Source organism: Engystomops pustulosus, chromosome 10, assembly GCF_040894005.1.
Source record: "Engystomops pustulosus chromosome 10, aEngPut4.maternal, whole genome shotgun sequence".
Taxonomy (NCBI): Eukaryota; Metazoa; Chordata; class Amphibia; order Anura; family Leptodactylidae; genus Engystomops; species Engystomops pustulosus.
Window position 1 is genome coordinate 65974305 of NC_092420.1, and position 20934 is coordinate 65995238.

The 20934-nt window shown below is 39.5% G+C and overlaps 1 protein-coding gene across 2 annotated transcripts in view; it reads right to left on the minus strand.

Moving 5' to 3' along the window:
• Nucleotides 1-20934, minus strand: part of TGFBR3 (transforming growth factor beta receptor 3) — a 146467-nt gene that overhangs the window by 36623 nt on the left and 88910 nt on the right. The window contains exons 5-10 of one of the 2 annotated variants that reach the window (XM_072127749.1): nucleotides 15380-15563; nucleotides 14767-14932; nucleotides 12563-12710; nucleotides 1845-2031; nucleotides 1102-1328; nucleotides 172-321 (exon numbers count right to left, since the gene is read on the minus strand). In XM_072127749.1, the coding sequence (XP_071983850.1) occupies nucleotides 172-321; nucleotides 1102-1328; nucleotides 1845-2031; nucleotides 12563-12710; nucleotides 14767-14932; nucleotides 15380-15563 (1062 nt within the window). The remainder of the gene's footprint in view (nucleotides 1-171; nucleotides 322-1101; nucleotides 1329-1844; nucleotides 2032-12562; nucleotides 12711-14766; nucleotides 14933-15379; nucleotides 15564-20934) is intronic. The other variant, XM_072127750.1, reaches the window with a different exon arrangement.

Genomic DNA, 20934 nt, shown 5'->3' on the forward strand with positions numbered 1-20934 from the left:
CCAACCAGCTCAGCCTATTTTCCTCCAGATGCCGGGGGCCAGTCTATAGAACTGAGATAATCATTGGGGCCTGAACTGTCTAAGGGCAGAATATTATACCATTTAAGAATTCCTATTATTAGGCTACACTCCTATCATCCCCTTTAATGCACGGCTGATGTAACTACTTACAGTGTTGTAGTATACAATGTTTGAGTCATCAATAGTGTGCTGTGTCCCACATTCCGTCAGTGAAGACTCTAAGATAAAATGAGTGGCATTTTCTCTTGCTCTGCAAACGGGATCGAGTAGAGAAAGTCCTGTCCCTATGTATCCATAGGCCTTAAAAAGGATGCAACAGGTAAATGGATACAACATGTTCAAGTTCACATGCCATAAAGAATGCAAATATCATAATTATTGTATCACATGTTTGCATTTAGTAATCTTTAACTTAAGATTCTTGAAATCAGCATGAATTATACAAAGTTACTAGGTTTCTATCTTCTATTTAAAAAAGTAATAAAGGGAACTTGTCACAATAAACACACATTCTGATATGCAGGAAGCTTGTTATAGAGCAGGAGGAGGAGCTAGACAGATTGATATTTTATTGTTTTGAAAGAAATGGCAGTATAATCTGTCCAACTGTAGTTGGTTATGGTCCACTTTAAAGTTCCGTATGACTTCAGTAGCTCCAGTGTACATCTCCCCAAAATTTCCACTCATAGTTGCCCGTAAATCTAATAAAAGGAAACTGAGTAAGTGGTTTATGGAATTGAGAACTACACTAGCGTTCCATTTGCCAGCCAGTCCCACCCATTGCCCTGGAGCAGCATCTTGATTCCCACTGACAAGTTTTAGATCTACAATTATCGAATGTGTATAGCCAGATTACATATATTGTTCATCATTCCTATCCTACAAAATACAGATTAATCTGAACATGGGAATGCACTACCTGTATGCATTACAGACAACTTTTAGAGTCTCCTCCCACTGACTTTTTTATGCCTTTTACTTTATGGTTTATACTATGGCTCCTTACTTAATGTCCCACCGTCACAGTCAACAGTCAAGAGTGAATATTTATTCATACAACATCCCAAGCTTATACCATACCTGTAAACTGTCTTTGGCTACAGATGCCTCCATCTTGGTTTGGTCACATTTCACAGACAAGGCCACATTAATATTTCCCTGAACTTCCTCGGGCTCCTTGGGCATCTCATGCCTATCACGTTCCCCAAAAATCTTGAGGAAATGGTCTTGTGCTGTGTGGTCATGGTTGCCATGCTGGAGGAGGTCCAATTCAGGCGGTCTAGTAAAGTTCTCTTCATCATTCATTTCTAAGAGGAAAGATTCATTAGGACATAAGTAAGAAAAATGATTGCAGTAATAAATAAAATAACACATGTTGAGATTTACCTGCAACTGTTGGAAGTATTTGTTACATATGGCAAAGTTATGATATATAACTACCCACACACACACACACACACACACACACACACACACACACACACACACACACACAAGAATAAACCCTTTCCAATACAAAATATGACCATATATTAGCTAATATACCAAGCATCACTGGAGTGCCTATTGCTTATTGACTTACCCATGAGGGCCGTCCCAAAATCCCCACTGACTTTTTTTAAGGAAGCTGTCTGTAAGTCCCAGAAACATCCATCTCAAGGAAGTGAAAGTGTCTGTGACTTACAGGCAACCTGATGAAATAAGTGGCCTTTTTAGGACATACTTTAAAGCAGAGCTAAGGCACCAGGAGCACAATGGAGTGCACCACTGGCTATACATCTCATCAAACAAAAATCTACAAATATCAAGCCATTGCCTCTTACCTATGTCATCAAGTTTGATATGAAACTTGTTTGCCACGGGTGCATATGTGTAGGACGTCACAGGGTAGTTTCCATCAGATGCCCATTTTATTAAACGCTCCCGACTGGAAGGAATATTTTGGATCACTTGTTTGCTTGTAAAGAGCATCTTCTCTGGATCTTTGTTAAAGGTAACACTATTTGGTGTCTGTAGAGAGAAAGGGCAAATAGGGATTTGTAAGGAATTATAGAAATAAGGTCATAAGAGTAATATTTGTGTTGTCTGTTACCTTATGTAGGGATTCAAAGGAAGAACTATATACTATGGGGAGATCTAGTATCTATATATCAATGCTTAATGCTATAAAAGACATAAGTATGAAATATTTGTGGATCTGAGGGCTAAACTCTGTCTAAAGAAATACAATCCACATCCCACACACTTAAATAGTGTGATCACATCTTTAGAGTGGAAACCGAAAGGAATATGTGTATAGCCATGAAGAATCCATAACAGAATTCTGGAAGTAAGATCCTTAGGGCGAGAACTCAATGAAGCAGTAAAAAATGGCTGTCCTGTAAGACATAGGTATTACAGGGTCATAGTAACTGAGAGAGATAATTAGCAATTTGATAAATAAATGAAGGTCTTCATGGTATTGACTTATGTTAGAAAAGCTGTCAATCACTGTGTGTGGAAGGGGTAATCAGGATTCTCGCTGCCAATTACTCTGTGTAGGTGGGGTAATCAGGACTCTCACTGTCAATCATGTGTGTGGGCGGGGTAATCAGCATTCTCGCTGTCGATACCAGTGTATGGGCAGGTTAACCAGTACTTGACCTGTCAATCTGTACGTGGATGGAGTTATCAGGGCTATCACTGTCATTCACTGTGTTTGGGCGGAGTAATCAAGACTCTCACTGTGAATAACTGTATGTCTGGACAGAGTAATCAGGACTCTCACTGTGAATAACTGTGTGTCTGGACAAAGTAATCAGGACTCTCACTGTCAATCATTGTGTGTGGGAGGGGTAATTAGGACTCTCACTGTCACTCCTAGGAGTCCTGTCAGGATTTACTCTGCAGTTCACTCAAAAATCCTTCACCAAATCATATAAATCCATATATCACAGAGCTCAGCCTCCTTTACACTCTAAAATCCAAAAGTCATAAACTTTGCATAACCTGGTGCTAGTTTTAAACAAAGAGCTTCTAGACAATCCTAACTATCTCAGGAGAAAAGGGCAAATCGAAGATAACCAAGACTCCACCAAAAAACACAAACATTATATACACATGAACTAAAAGCCAGCTGCATTTTGACAAACACATGTTATGGTAGAGGCCCCACCACAGACTTGATTTGAGGCCCCGTTGAGCTAATTAAGGTACAGAAAAATCCTGCTGAGAAGAAATAAGATTTGAGAGGCTATTGCCCTAACAGACTGTTTGATCACTAATGGAAAGGCATATTAAAGTCTCGATTCCCACAACTCAGAAATCTCTTAACATGAAAAAGGTCCTTCTTTCCTAGAATAACAGACCAAGATTGGTTCTCTTCTCTGTATGTAAATAAAATATGCATTGCTTAACTGAATTACTAACATCTGTGAAATTATTTCTGGCCTCACTCTTCTGTTTTGGATTATAGGATTGAGGAAAGTCTTATATTTCACATCTACTGCAGTAGGCGGTATCAGGTATGGTAAAGATCCAGTTTTATTATAACGCCCACTCTATACTTTATTTCACCTAAAATGCATCTCATTCCCAACAACGGCTTAAACTCCATGGCTGGTATTTGTTCATGCAAATTGAGCATGTTCATGCTGGTATGGAAAGAATTTCTATGTGGGTCTCATTTTTTCAAACTGAACATTATGGGGCAGATTTACTTACCCGGTCCATTCTCGATCCAGCGGCGCCTTCTCTGCTCTGGATTCGGGTCCGGCCGGGATTTATGAAGGTAGTTCTTCCGCCGTCCACCAGGTGGCGCTGCTGCGCTGAAAGTCATCTCATCGCGCCGGAATGCACCACCTCGGACCAGGTGAAGGTAAGCGCTCCCCAAGCGACACTTTTTAGGTTTTTAAATGCTGCGCTTTTTCCGAATACGTCGGGTTTCCGTTTGGCCATGCCCGATTTCCGATTTCCGCCGCGCGCATGCCGGCGCCGATGCGCCACAATCCGATCGCGTGCGCCACAATCCCGGGGCAATTCAGGTACAATCGGCGCAAATCGGAAATATTCGGGTAACACGTCGGGAAAACGCGAATCGGGCCCTTAGTAAATGACCCCCTATGTGTCCTTTTGGATGTGTCATCCCTTTAACATAAAATATTATAAAAGGCGTTGCTCTACCAATAGCTCATCGGTGAGAGCTGAAGCAGAGCGGTCTCCTGGCCCCCCACATATGTAAGACTGTCCAGATTTTTTTTCTTTTTTGCCCATTCTATATTCAGCTAAATCCTTACTTCCAAGAAATACAAATTGCCTGCACATATTCCCTATAGTATAGATTCGTAAAACAGTTAGGAAATAGGAATACCTGGGGCCTCAACAGGTACAACAGTTAAAGTGTTTTTATCCGCTTTGTGAAAATGTTTGTGAGTAGATGCAAGACTGTGTGTTGAACAGAACATTTGATATGAAAGTTTTTAGTGTTAATGTACACTGAAGTGGCCTTGGTCGGCATAGCACCCTTCTGCTGAACAAATACACCCGATAAAAGCACATAAGGCACATAATATGTGGTGTACATGGGCCTATTCAATTACAGCTTTACTTTTTTACAAGGACATTTTGTTTTGTTTGAGCATTAATACAATTTCTGTGAAAAATAACATGTTTCTTATGATAGCCTATAAGCATCTGTCATTTGCATGCCGAGGCCAATTTGACAAAGGCACGTCAACATCTGCAAGATAAAATAACAGACCAATGGGTGCCTGAAATTACTTATATAGAGAGACAAAACTCAACATCACAACAAACAACTCAAAAAGACATTTGGGAGGATGGATGTTTTTAGCCCCCAAACAATTTCAGCAGTTACACAATGCTCATCCAAGTTACTGTATGGTCATCCTGTGGACCTAAAAAGTTACATAGCTCTTGCCTTAGTAATGGTATGCATTGGTCAACCAGAACATAAAATTTGTCTACCTGTGATTCTAGCCTACTGTAGGCCAGTGTGCCCTGAAGTTCTCTGACTTCACCCAAAGCCACTGTTACCCAAGACATCAAAGACTCCTTCTCACAGCATCCTATAACTGAGCAACAAAGTTAATTTGGTTCCAGTCTGTTTCAAGTGTTTGTTCCTCCGGTTTATGATTATGTCACTAATTGTTTCATTGACTATATTCTTCCATTGACTGCCTGCCCCATGTTTAAGTAGCGTCTCTATATTACTTATTTGCAGAAATTGGAGATTTAATTGCAGTTTTTGTCCTTTGTTCAATATTTATATATTGTAACAAAATCACCTGTCCCCAACTTTGTGCTGATGAGATGCAAAAATATTGAAACCACCCTGTCCACAGTTGAGTTTATTCCTTTGGGAAAAGTCATACTAGTTTGGCAATTACCCCAGATTATATCACTAGGCTTCTTTTACATCATTCACTGATATATAGGGAGCTGCCTTTCAAAGTAGCACTGAGTCACAGTTTTCAAAACTTATTTGCATATTTCCTTCCCAGAATCTCCTGCAGGCCATGCATGTCTAGAGGCTCATTCAAAAATGTTAGGTCTGTGAAACATGAACTGCATGGTGGCCACATTGGAAGTACAAGCACCATAGTGCGGTGCTGTCGTCCTTCAGGGATGCAGTGACTCCTTGTATCTAGTATACCTTTTGTGCTTGGAGCCCTGTAAAACCTTTTAATAACCAAATAATTTTAGATCTTAAGTCTAATATTGCTACTAAGACCCAAGGAAAACAAGTGAATGCTACCATATCCATTGACAATCCCCTGAAACCTCTCCTACTAGTTCATTTAGTGTCCCACTTCGTTGCATGCCCAAATTACCTCGCAAAGTTACAACAAGAGCAACATAAAAAATGTGATAGCATAGGTATGATTTTTTTGGAAGATTCCTTGGTATTTCAATATTATTGTTTTGCTGTACTTGTAATAATATTGTTGGTTTCAATTAAAAAAAGGATCTGAAATGGGACAAAAAGGTTTAAGACAACCATCTACGAATGCCATTCCTTACACCGATTGGATGTGTATTCCTAAATTGGCACACTATGGACACCACAGTAGAAACCAGTGCAGGTGTCCAAATAAAGAAAAGCGTTTAAAAAACAACCATTGACTTTAAGTGTAAACCTAAATTCTAAAACACAAAAAACTGAGTAGGAGGAAAATAGCAATGTAAACCAGTACAAGCTGGCAGGACAGGACTGCTATAGATTTCAGATGTAGTTTTTTCAAAACCAGGCAGAGTTAATACATATCCTGACATGTTCACAGGAACTCGATTTCTTCACACAGCTGTATTTGGAACTAGAACTGCCTGGTGGGCTCTGCCAATATGAATGTATATATTACTATTCCAGGACTAAATTTAGACACCAGTCACAGAACACAGAGGGGAGCATACTGTGGCTTAACCACTTTCCACCCAAAACTATTTTAACTTAGATAAACATATATGTGATACATAACATCTAAAAAAGTGTAAAACGTTGCATATTACTGTAGAAATATAACTGATCCCAACTAGTACTTGTCCTTGGTTTTCTCCTTTGTTCTATGTTATAATGTAACAAAATCACCTGCTCCCAATTCTGTGCTGATGAGATGCAAAAATATTAAAACCGCCCTGTCCACAGTTGAGTGTATTCCTTTTGGAAAAGGCATAATAGTTAGGCTATTATCCCAGATCATATTACTAGGCTTTTTTTTACATCATGCACTAATGTATAGGGAGCTGCCTTTCAAGGTAGCACTAAGGCACAGTTTTCAAAACTTATTTGCATATTTAATTCCCAGAATTTCAATGGCCTCTTACCTAGCCAAACCAGGTCCACACACTGTGCTGATGAGATGCAAAAACACAGGAAAAATGCTGTCCACTTGCACTGATATATAGAGAGCGGACTTAAAAATATGATATTATGGGAATATAGGGTGTACAGATGATCCAGGGAATTTTTTTCACTGCCGTATTCGGAGTCTAAACTGGCATCAGTCTAAAGTCTTTTTTGTCTACCATCCTCTAGATTTAATGGACCTACATCTTTATTGAACTTTATTTACTTTAATGGTATGATGAGAAAATTGTAAGCTCCTATGAGCAGGACCCTCTCTCCTGTTACTTTGTTCGGCCTGGTTATTGCTCTGTAATTATTTTATTTGTAGACACACCCCATGGTTTGTAAAGCCGTCAGAGGAGTCTCTCAGGACCTTACATCCCTTTCTTCATTAAAAGCTTGTGTAAACTTGGTTTAGCGGAACATGTATATACTGAGTGGGGTGGGAGGCTGCGAGCATGTGGCTGATCTCTATCTAAAATGTATGGTCAGCTATCTAGCTGGCTAAGGTTATCAGCAGCAGGTGAAGGAATGCCGCTTTCATCACTTCTTACTGGAAAAGTATGTTGCAAGATTTAGGATTTGCAAATCACAGATGGTCTATGACTCCTCTAAACACTGTGTATAATGATGCACATTGTAATAAAACTTAAAGCCACATGAATGAAGGCAAATGTTTCCAAGAGAAAATTCAATGAAATTGTAGTAAAAATAGAAAAAGAAATCACAATTTGATTATCTTTAAAAAAAAAAAAGCCGGCACATGTTTCAAATAAAAACATTTGGCAGCCGTCACCGGCCCCTAACATGGAGATTCCCTCTCTCTGGTCATCCAGCATGCTGTGCAGAACATGATACCTGTAGAATTAGAAAGATCAGGAAACCTAAAAGGGTTCATGTAAGATATATACCAAGTAATAGCAAGATATATATATATGATTTAATTTTAAATATTTATAGTGAAAGCTAATCAAGAAGCTGTAAGGTCGAGAAGACCCAGATGTACAGTAAGTGAAGAAATCTGGAGTGGAAACATTAAGGTCAGCCCTAGTTCATGCTGTGCTGAAACAGCCCACAAGAGCTGGACAGCAATAGAGCAACTCTCCATGGTTAACACTGACCAAAAATAACACAAAGCCACAAAAGAAATAAACACTACTGCCCACTGGGGGAAAAAGATAAACCAGTCCTTATATGTTTCCACTAGACTGGTGCACATGCACATTGCCTAAAATAAAACTTATTACAAACACCTGTAAATACCTGTGGAAAAAACATATTTAAATATTCTGCTAGGTTATTTAAAGTGCATCCAACCTTTCATAAGTTTTTAATAATAATAATAATTCTTTTATTTGTATATAGCACACAGATTATGCAGCGCTGCACAGAGCTAGCCAAATCGGTCCCCGTCCCCAATGAGGCTCACAATCTAATCAACCTACCAGTATGTTTTGGAGTGTGGGAGGAAACAGGAAGACCCAGAGGAAAATCACACAGAGAACATACAAACTCTTTGCAGATATTGATCCTGGGACATTGAATAGCTCGCTAGTCCAGTAGGTGTACATGATGAAAAACATTACATTTGGTCATTATGTGACTTCTAATAGTAATTTTCTAAAAGTTGCTGTCTCTGTCTCTGAATCTGCAGTCCACTTTCACCTGCTGGGAGGAGCAGTGACTGACGGATCCCCCTCCCCTATGCATCAAATAGCCAAAAGCTGATTAAGAGGGAAGGAGGGAAGATTATAGGAGCCAAATAAGTAGAGAAATAATTACTTTTGTCTGATAACATATATTAAAATGTTTCTTGTGTTCTCATGTACCAGTGTTTTAGTGAAAGACAGGTGATTTCTGCTGCTACTGCTCTATATGAGAGCAGAATAAAAATAGAACAGCTGGATTTTGTTTTATAGGTTTACAGGTTTGCTTAACTCTGGTAGTTCTCTTCAATAGTTTATTTTGCTCCTGAAGCATCTACAACAAGGTTTTACAATTATCTCCATTCTGGTTCCAACAATATAAAAGGTAAAAAAATTTGTGTCATTTTCATAATTTGATTGAAAAGAACAAACCTACCCAAGGGACTATACACAAGTTTCTAATAGTCTTTGTTTTATTACATATGTACATTTTATTTTTGGTTATGTTGATCCCTTTTAGTCACAAGGTCTGACTTGTTTGTCTAGAAAGAAAACATTACATTATATAGTCGTAACATGAAATATACAAGTAAATTCAACCTCTTGTATGTTCCAAATTGGAAATGGGGTAAAAATGTAGCAATAATATAATATATACCGGCACTCCCCAGGTTACGTAAAATATATGTTCTGTAGGTTTGTTCTTAAATTGAATTTGTATTTAAGTCGGAACTGTATATTTTATAATTGCAGCTCCAGTCAATTTTTTTTTTTTGGTCTCTGTGACAATTGGATTTTAAAAATGTTGGATTGTCATAAAAACCAGGATAACAATAAAGCTTCATTGTAGACACATTTGATAACTGTTATAGCTGATTATTGTGACCTGGGTCCAAAGAACAGTAAATTACCAACATCCAGAGGTTCGTTTATAACTAAGAGTCGTCTGTAAGCTGGGTGTTCTTAAGTAGGGGACCACCTTTAATAATATAATATAGTTTTTTTATACAGTGCCCTCTTCAATGTGACATTAAACATGAGGTCACAGAGCCATAGACCAATCTGTGTCTGGCATGGAAAAATTCCTTTTGACCATCACATGTAGGCCCCAAAATCAACATTGTACATTGCTCTCTTACCCTGCATGTACTCTGCCATGTTATCTACACTAGACTTATATCTATGGTGCATTACCGGAGGATTAGGAGTCCTATAGTAATCTAAAAAATACATGGAAACTTCACACTTTTCTAAGATCAAATCAATTAGCAGTGATAACCAGGATTTATAGGCCACATTTAGAAAACTATAAATAAGTTCATCTACAGATAGGACCACACTTCAGATAAGACAAGTCCTCGGAGGTGCTAGAATGTATGTTATTGCAAGTGAAATGTTAGCAATCTGTCAACAGGAAGCTGCTCTTCTCTTGAGGAGATCAATTATGGAGAATATAATGCAAGCTGCTTATGTGACCTATTTCTTGAAAATGGAAATGTCTTCAGAGGAATGCATGAAAAATTAATATGTGACTGATTTTCATTTAGCGCTATGTCTGTATTACCGTGGTAGAACTTTGAGGTGTTAGCACTTTGTGTAACCATGATGAGGCTGCATTCACACAAACGAGTGATTTCTCCAGTCCTGTATTTCCATGCTGTATGTATCTATATATACGTATCGTTTTTCATCCGTATGTGCACGTATGTCACTGTATCCGTACTGTATCCATATAAAATACAGGGTGCTGGCAGATGATGGATGGCCGACTATTGGATGGCTGACAGAATGGACCTCCCACTGGTTCTGGTCTCCCTGGATAGTGCACGTATGATGCAACCAGTATTTTATACATTTAGACTTCTATAGACTTCTATGGACATACGGAACAAAATACATGAGAAAAGAGGACATGTTCTATATTTTACGGTACACAATACAGCCATTTAACCGGTTCGCGACCGCCCGCCGTGTATTCACGGCGGCGGTCGCGTCGCGCTGCATGGAGAGGGCTCACGGGCTGAGCCCTCTCCATAGCCGGTAAGTCTTTGCTGCATATTGCAGCAAAGGCTTACCGGTAACATCCACGATCGGTGCTAGCACCGATCGCGGGTGTTTTTACAGCGTGGGCTGCCGGCAAAGCTGCCGGCAGCCTCAAACAGATAGCGGCGCATGGGCGCCGCCATCTTACCTGGGATCGCCGCTCCCCGTGACGTCATTGGGGGGCGGCGATCCATCTCCATGGTAGCCTCGGGTCTTCCGAAGACCCAAGGCTATTTCGTTTTAGCCCCTTCATTACAATGTGCTGATAGCACATTGTAATGAATGAGGAAGAAAATCCCCATATACTGCCATACTGTAGTATGGCAGTATATGATAGGATCGATCAGACAACCTAGGGTTAAAGTACCCTAGGGAGTCTGAAAAATAGTATAAATAAAAATAAAAAAAAGTTTAAAAAAAAAAAATTATAATAAAAAAACCTAAAATTTCAAATCACCCCCCTTTCCCTAGAACTGACATAAATATAAATAAACAGTAAAAATCATAAACACATCAGGTATCGACGCGTCCGAAAATGCCCGATCTATCAAAATATGATAACGGTTTTTCAATGCGTTTAACCCCGTAACGGAAAATAGCGCCCAAAGTCGAAAATGGCACTTTTTTGCCATTTTGAAAAATCTATAAAAAGTGATCAAAAGGTCGTACAGTCCTAAAAATGATATCATTGAAAATATTATCAAATTTCGCAAAAAATGACACCACGCACAGCTCCGTACACCAAAGTATGAAAAAGTTATTAGCGCCAGAAGTTGGCAAAATCAAAAAAATTATTTTTGTACAGGAGGTTTTAATTTTTGTAAATGGATGAAAACATTATAAAACCTATACAAATTTGGTATCCCCTTAATCGTACCGACCCAAAGAATAAAGTAGACATGTCATTTGGGGCGCTCAGTGAAAGACGTAATATCCAAGCCCACAAGTAAATGGCGCAAATGTGTTTTTTCACCATTTTCATTGCATTTGGAATTTTTTTCTTGCTTCCGAGTACATGGCATGGAATATTTAATACCATCATTATGAAGTGCAATTTGTTACGCAGAAAACAAGCCGTCACACAGCTCTTTACGTGTAAAAATAAAAAAGTTATAGATTTTTGAAGGTGGGGAGTGAAAAATGGACATGAAAAAACAGGAAAGGGCCCGGTCCTTAACCGGTTAAATGGATGGCCGTAGTGCCCTTTGAAATTAATTGGGCCGTATGCTACACGTATATTTACAGCTGTATACATTGCCGTTTTCCTAAGTTCGTGGGAATGTATCCTAAGCTTAACTACCTACTACCTTGCAACACTAGTGGTCTTGATACCAGTTCCTTCAGCACTAGTTCGGCTATTGAAACTCAAATGGGAAAGTTGTTCATCACTGCAGCCAACCACCGAATTAAAGGCTATATACCAGCAGGATGAAGGACTGTATGCAAATGTGCCTGAAGGGCTCCAGGCTCCATAGGTGTTAATGGAGCCTGAAGTCACTCAGGCTTATTTGCATACAGTCCTTCATCCTGGTGGTAGATGTCCTTTAAGTGATGTCCTCTATACAAATGGCACAGTGCTGAGGACAGTAAGTGAGCTGCAGCGTAGTATGTGCTTGCCCCAAATGGCAAGTCATATGTCATGATAACCTTCATAACCTTACCTGACCGCTTCATTGCCGCACTGATGGCCATGACGCCGGTTCCTTCAGTACTAGTTCGACTACTGTCACTTATGGGAAAGTTCACCCTTGCAGCCAACCACTCACTTGTGATACCCAAATGGCTTTTAAATGCTGAGGACAGTAAGTGAACTACAGTGTATTGTGTTTCTGCCCCAAATGGGATATCATATGAGAAATTAAATTAGATCTGCAGGATAACTGTAGGTATAAGTGTGTTTAATGAAAAAATACTATTGTTCCGCCAAATGTAACATATTCAAGAAAATATACCTTTAAAGACATTGCATTTTTTATTGCTACAAAAATGATGATAGTAAGAAACATACCAAGACTTCCAGTTTGCCATGGATATTGCTTGTCCTGATAACCCAGTTGACCGATTTACTACATTTGAGGATAAGGACAAGACTCTTGACAAGGGTGACATCTGGATGGCGCGGACTGATGTCAACAATGATGTCGACCTGAAATGAACTACATAAGGAAAATAAAGTCAGATAGAAAGAAGAATGTCTTTCGGCTGAATGTATTGTGATACGGTATCTGCTCAACTAATTAAATATTTTGATTTTTGCCAAAGAGCAAACATGTGCAGACCAGACATTTTGATCAAAACATGTTGAAGTGAAAGTTGGATTTAATATACTGTGAGATTCTTGAAGCCAAGGTGTTAAAAAATGCTCAGTGATAACTTGTAATGTGAGTATAAAGTTCTACCATCGGTCACAAGGTAAAAGCAGCCAAGATGTGGAGTCTTTGTGGTGCTATAAGACCAGTAGACAACAAACATGCATCAACTGGAGAGATGGTGTGGACCTCATTTGCTGGTTTATTTAGATTCATTTGACAGATAAATAAGCGGAAGTCGACCTATGTCCACAGATACCATTCGGTAATCATTATAATTGATAATTACTAGGTTTTGGTGGCAACGGGTTCTTATTTGAAATCACAGTTATAAACCTTATCCAGTTCTAGAGGAAATTTGAAGACTTGGCACCCAGGATTGTCATTAAACTCAGAGATAGCCAAGATTTAATCCATGGTAACGCAAAAAAAAACATATTCAAAGCACAGAAAAACCAAAAAGATTATAATACTAGAGGCTAAAAATATCCTGGGGGTTTCATGTACCAAGGCATGCAGCTGCCTGGTACCTCCAATTTCACTTTCAATGGCAATTAGAGTTTGGCAATGTAAGATGGCCTAGTGATTGAAAACAGATGTGTCAATGTATGATTTTATTGTACTTATGAAAAAGCAGAGATAATCTGTATCAACCAACTTAACAAAAACTAAGACATTTTCAGGTAAATACAAAAACAATAGAATACGGATGGTAACACTGGAGGGCATCCCCCACCCTCTTGCCACCCTTACACCACTTTTCGAAAAGTGGGGCACACAGTGGGCAGCTAAATTTACTACAGCCTGTGTCAGGATACTTGCCCAGGTTAAAGCTAGAAAGCTACACATTGCAGTACCAGAGATAGATTTTATTTGGGTGCAGAATTGCCGTAATGTGTTCAAGAAGAGACTGTAATGTTTTTCCTGCCCTGATGTGGGGAGTAGTAAGACAGGTGCATCATGCGTCAATCTCAATACATTTCCCCCCAATTACTGTGGAGGGCACCAATCGTAGTAACGGGTAAAAGTAATAAGGGAGAATCCCCCTGATCCCTATGGTATGCCTAACTAGTGAACTGACCAACCAGTAATAGTGAACCAGGTGTTACTGTTCTCTATACAGTAAAAAAAACTTAGGTATTTAAGGGCCAATGCAAAATCTTACCGTAATGAGGAAAAAAACTTTGTGAGAAGCAGCCTAGGAAGTCCGGCAGTTTCCTTGTTAGGTGGGATCAGCCCACTTGTTCATATGTCTGGTTTTAGGTTCTATCATAGTAGCTAATTACATAAACATCTGAATTACTGATTTTTTTTTTTTTTGTTTTCTTTTAGCTAGTATGACAGATTCGGCAATAGAAGCTCTAAATATCTACGACATAAATGTCACAGCCTTACAGCTTGTACATTTGGTATTGAATGGAGACCATACCGTGACACTGGAAACCAGTATAACCATTCCAAGAAAATTTCTTAGAAGCCAGGTCAAACTTCAGATGACATAGCATAAAACCAAACATATTTAATTGAAAATATCTTAGGGTTAGGAGGAGGCATTTTCTACTGTAGGTACAAAATCGCAATGGCTCATGGAACTTAAATGGCTCCTGGGGACCAAACCCGGAGACATCACATCACTGTATGTTTTCATTGATTCCTCAGCTTATTACTGTGGCTGATGTCTAGTCTAAGAATTTGTCACCTATTAGCTAACTAACTTTGCACCACATTTTTGGCATGCATTAGTGCACCTTTATCCATGCTCTTTGGTAGGCACACATCCTTGTAGAATGAGTTGGAAAAAATGATGTGGAGCACAGCATCTACACTAGTGAAATTGCAGAAATGAAGCTAAAAGTGAGCCAAATTTAGGTCAATAAATCTCCTAGAACATTCTGTATTTTACCTGTAAGGTTTGGCACTTGGAGAATCCAACTCTACGATATAAACCAATCTCTCTTCCTCGCCTCCCAATTCACAGCTCATGGCTGACTGAGGCTCAAGATAACGTCCAAGATAATTGAGAGAAATAAAGTTCTTCTGAATGTTGCACGTTGCAGGAAAAGTATTATCTAAAACAGAAAATGTATAAATCAGAGTATATTATTTATATTGGCTGATTTCCTTTAAAAACGATTCCATAACATCAAAAATAAAGGTTTAAAAACATAAAAGATTATTCTTCAACTGATCAACTAATTTACTACATGCATGACAGCGTTTTCTCATCGCCAACTAAATTTCCAATTGTGTATGTTATGACTGAATTGCATTCTGGGAAGTGCTGTATCTGCCCAGGTACTGTACATTAATCTGGTATAGTATAGTATATATATAAATTTTATAGATTGTAGAGTTCACACTCACCCTCCTCACAGACCTCATGCACATGAGTGTGGGCTATTTGCAGGGTGCAAATAATGGGTGTTGTAGGATATGGGTCCATAGGATATTGGTGGTCGAGTGCCGTGCACCCTGCTCATATCCATCAAAATTATTTAGTAACTAAAGCACTATACCTTCACCCACTCTGATGTCAATATAATTGGTCATTTTCATTTCTGTAAAGGATGTTACAGCCCCGTAATTCTTTATAGTCCATTGTAGCAGCTCATCGTTTTCATAGGGTAGGAACCGTTCTTCGGTCTGTGTATTCATGGCGAGGCTTCCTGAGTCAAACTGAACTGTAGAATCTTCTGGGACCTAGTGGGATAACACATCATGTCTTTATGAAATGTTCTAAACCGATCATATAATGTGGTAAAAGTGAACTGCCATATTATGGTGCTACATCATATACCGCAGGTAACAAAAGTCTAGGAGGTTACCAATCTAATGTTGAGACTGTGGATAAAAGTAGAATACAATATTAGAAAACCTTATTTTTCAATTACTTCATCAACTTCATATTCTACCTAATATAGTATATGGACCAGACAACGTACCTGCGATCATAAAAATACACCTGCTATATACCACAATAATATATAAAAGGGAACATGTCAAAGAGATTTGGAACACTAAATTACCATATATCTCTAAATTACTGAATATCATCTCTGTCCTAGCCACCAAGAAAGACAAACCCTTAGTGGCACTGCCCGACTTTGCTGCGCGTTCATTGTATGTTAAGTGCCTACGTAATGAAGAAAGGGAGAGCTTCGTCAGCTTCTTTGAGGCAACAAGTGGGTGCCGGAAGCACCGGAGGTTAGCGGTGAGTAGACATGTAGTTTCTGTTAGGGTTCGGCTGTGAAACATGGACTTATTGCCAGATTGGTGGCCGAACAGCCAATCTGGGAGATTGACTCCCTTGGTACTAGCCAAGGCCATAATTGAGTAGGGGGACAGCTAATCATGGCCATAACTAATAGCAAGGGGTGTCAATTTGCCAGATTGGCTGTTCGGCCGGCAATACTTCCTGATCGCAGGTCCGAACCCAAACTAAAACTACGGGTCCGCTCATCTCTACCTTATAGGACTCATCATGATATTGGGCAATTTGAGACGCTAAATCCCAAGTTCATAAGATCCCCTAGTTGATTTAGTGTCCCGAATCACCCTGACATGTTTAAAGCATATGACAACAGAGTGAAAATAATAGCTGTCTGTTCCCATTTATTTCTCTACACACTGTACAGTACATTATACAAAGAATACTGAGCTTCTGGACGTCTGCTCAACAGATGCGGCCAGCTAAGATACATCAGAAAACACATCATTGCATGTTTCTGACCAGGATGAATTATGTGAATAAATACCACAGCCGGATTGCATGTTTTCTGTAAAAGGAGAGGTGAGATAGACAACTCTCAAATGTACCTACACAACTATCTGATAAAGGGATGGGTCAACGTTACATTCCAGGTTCAGATGACCAGGCAGAAAACCTTTTTTTGCGGCGGTATGATGCCCTTTTGTTTTTTATTTCAAGGATATACAATGGCCGGTGCACACACCTTGGCAGATTTCCGGACACATTATAATTAAACAAAGGTTACTATAAAAAGCCACTTCTAGTAAAAGGAATGACATCTTTCGGGAGCGTTAGAAAATAATTGGTCTTATTGATTAATATAAGGAAAATATGTGGAGCTTAAAGATGCACACATACAGAGTATGCAGCAGTGCTGAGTGTAGCTCCTTAAGGGTTATTCCAGGCTAAAAATATTAAAAACATACCTGTAGAACAAGTCCTCACTATCAATTTAGTGTGGGTCCAACACCTAGCACCTCCACACATGAGCTGTTCTCAAAAGCTGGTGCACAGAGAATGGAAAAGGAAGTGGACAGCTCCATTCTCTGTTTAGAGACTGAATCGAGTCACTGCAGCTTACCTCCCATTGAAATGAATGGGAGCTGATCTGCTATAACCTGGTCTGACCACTACACTGAGACCAATGCTGTCTGCCATCAGTGGTAATGTTTGCATGAGTGCAAAGGCCTTGGAATAGCTGCATTCACGTGACGTGAAGTGCGTGGGCGTGCATAATTAGCAGCCCGGAACTCTGGACATCTTGTCCCCGCACTCCGGGCTGCTAGTTATAAGTTACTTTCTAGGTGATCCCGGTGTGTCAAGACTAGCGGAGGACCAAGATGAAGGAGGTGAGTATTTATAGGTGTTTTTGTGCTGTTACAACTGGTTTCCTTTAAAGCTTTGCTTTGTGTAAGTCCACTTCTGGTTTTTGCTTTCAAATTCTGATGTAAAATAGGGATCGAATACTGACTGTGTGAATGTGTACTTATACAACAACCAGCACATCTCTATCTACAACTCCCAGCATTGGAATATACAAGTCTCTTGCAGCCTGATGTATTAGAGGGGTGACACAATATAGAAACGTATTGTAAAAAGCCATATTGGTATCCTAACTAGAATCTTATGGCAAGGAAGGCAAGAACGTAACAAGAAAAGTGAGACATACATGGTAAACTGGGAGAACTTGTTTATATATAACTAATTACAATGTTCTACATTCACGGCCGTCATCGTAGATTCCCAAGCAAATCACACAGTCATTAGTGATGCAAAACACCATCTAAACAGCTGTGATCTGGTCCCAATTGCAATCATTAAACATCTTCATAAAAATCAACTTGTATCAACAGAAATAAATTTATCCAGCAGAAGAGTTTTGTCTCTGGACGCGCTGCGATAAACAATTTGAAACCATAACAACAAATCTAAACCATTCCGAAAACTCTTTTCATGGGGCACTCAAATCCTGCAGGGGATGACGCTTACAAGTCATTATTTATTACCCCTACTTATGTAGGGCCTTATATTCCTTCTTGTATGCGGTTACAGCTTAGGTGTCAGACACGCAAGATGGCTTAAAGGGGTTGTCTGAGATTAGAAAAGATCTGCTTTTATGCACTGGCATTGATTTGTATTGCAACTTAGGCTCAATTCACACATCCTTATGTTGCGACTGTGAGTTAGCTGCGAAAATGGTAGCTGGCACACGCCCGCTGTACGGGCACCGTGTGGTGAGGTCTGCCCTGAAAGTAGTAAGTTCTCCTTAAGGAGACTTTGCCAAGTAAGGCCGCCTTACAACATGTGGAGACTTACAGCAATTGATGCTCCACTAGGGGATTCTTGGAAATGTGCAAATATGTCTTCCAGGATGGGATAAGGGAAACATTGCCTCTTAGCTACCTTGTAAGGCAGTCCCCTTAATATCAAGCATGAATTTCAGGAAGCCTAAAGACATGATGTGGGATGAAAGCCAAACCAGTATATCTATTCCAGAAAGACCAGATTCCCAACTCTGGACAGAGCCTTTTCAATGTCTTTGCATCACGTCAGTACAGCGTAGGGAACTGTTTTAATGGGTAAGAGACTTTTGACAAGAGTCGGGAAGTAAGGGCTCTCCTTACAGAGACCTATTAAAATTGCCTTGCAGACGCGTGGAGACTTACAGCATTCATATTCATCATATACCATGCACAGCCTATGGACAGGAATGGCGCTGTTTCTTGTGGGGATAAAAGTGCACTTTCTTATTATCTCTTTCATTTCAGTAAATTCTGGTGAATCCCAAATCAATCGAAAGAATATATAGGGGCACATTTACTTACCCGTTCGGTTGAAGCCGCCGATCCGGAATGTCCGTTGAGGATTCGGGTCTGTCGCGATTCACTTAGATCGTGCATCCAATTTTCTGCAAGTGTCGCTTCCCCGCTGAGGTCCGCGGGCATTCACCTTCTTCTTCCCAGTGTATGTAAGTGCTGATCTTGCGACACTATTTGCTTTTTAAATTCTGCGGTTTGTCCGAATCAGTAGGGTTGTTCAACATCCACGCCCCCCAATGCAAGCCGGCGCCAATGCACCACACGGGGCAATTCAGGGCACATTGGAAAAAACGTGAAACCCGACGAAAATGCAGCGTTCGGACCCATAGTAAATGTGCCCCATAGTCTTTGACTACCAGATGATAATTACAAGGGAGTACAATATGTATTCTCACAGCTAAAAAAATGTTTTCCATATCTATATTAGAAAAAGAATTTCCACGAAGGCTATGTCTACTATAACAACTATGGTTCATTGCTCCAACACACATTAAAAAAAAATTCTGAAATTTTGCAATAAGTTCTGCATAGTTTGGCTTTTCCAGCTTCTATGCAGACCAATGAATTTCCATGGTAACAGACAACAAACAAGCTCTATATAGTCTGATCCAGCGGTCATACTACATTTTGTTGGTCCCCTACAAACATCTGACAGAGTATAATAGAAGAGGCAAACAAAATGGTTACAAAGTCTAAAAAAAATGCAAAAAAATTAAAAATATTTCTTGGGTTTTATTTAGCATCTCTCTATAATTCTCTTACTAACTCTTTCCCAGATAACTGATCTCATACTTTACTGTGACTGATTTATGTAACATATTAATTTGTTTCCAATACAGTCATTTAACTTGCCTCTCAAAATCCTCCCTCCCTCTGCTGAATGTGACCTGATTTGACCACAGGACGCTGAGACCTTTCTAACATATCTAACACAATAAAATTTTTAATTTTTTTTAACAATCCAGCGGAACCAGTTAAACAGATGTGAGCAGCGGCTGAGCCAAACTGTACGTCTGCCATGCTGAAACCAATGTTGCTGAGCTTTGCTTACGGGCTGCACTATATTTTTGACCAGACTTGTATTTCGAACTTGAAATTTTGGCTTTGGTTATGGTAATATAAAAGTAAGGCGTTCTGCCTCATCTGTCAATTCTATAAACTTTATAGCAGCAGCTTAAGGTGATGGCAAGATCCCAAAGCCTGTTATTATTGCTGGATGTGAGTCAACCACCTGGCTCAAAAACAAAATGAAAAAAAAAGATAGTCTACTCTGTTTGCACACCTGCCTTTGAGGAATAATTATGTTGTATTACTAGCAGTTAAGTGGGTTACAATATTTCGGTACAGAGCACAAAAATTATGCCCAAACTATCCTCATAGCCTTGTAGAACTCAACTCATGCTGCAGCCAAGTATCTGGAATTCCTGTTGATCCGGTAGAAATTCTATGCCAAATTATCAAGTAGTCACTTCCAGAATTTTTTATTTATGTTTAACCCTTATTCCTATAAGTTAAGAATTGTTAAGGTGGTTCTTTCATCTCCTGTGTGTATGCCACAAATGCTTGATATAGTGGGTTTTAGATCTGTGGGTTCTCACCAGAATGTTGGTGCACTTGCAAGACACTGGGGGACATTTACTAAGGGTCCGCACACCGCATTTCTGTCGGGTTTCCCGAGTATTTTTGATTTGCGCCCCATTTAACAGGGGTTTTTGGAGCACGCTATCGGATTTTGCAGTGCCTCATGTACCAGTACCCTACACTATACTGAAGAGATACTATGAAATGCAAACAACGCTGTCCACAGTTGGCTGTCTATTCCTATTGTAAGAGACTTATTGGTTTGGCAATTATTCCTTGTCATGTCGGTAGGCTTCCTGAAAGTCAGATATTGACTAGGAGGGAGCTGCCTCATCATTGTGCCTCATCATTGCAGGGAAATGTAGCATATCTAGACATAACTCAGAAAGAGGACCTGTAAGCTTTCCTCGTGTGTAAGTTA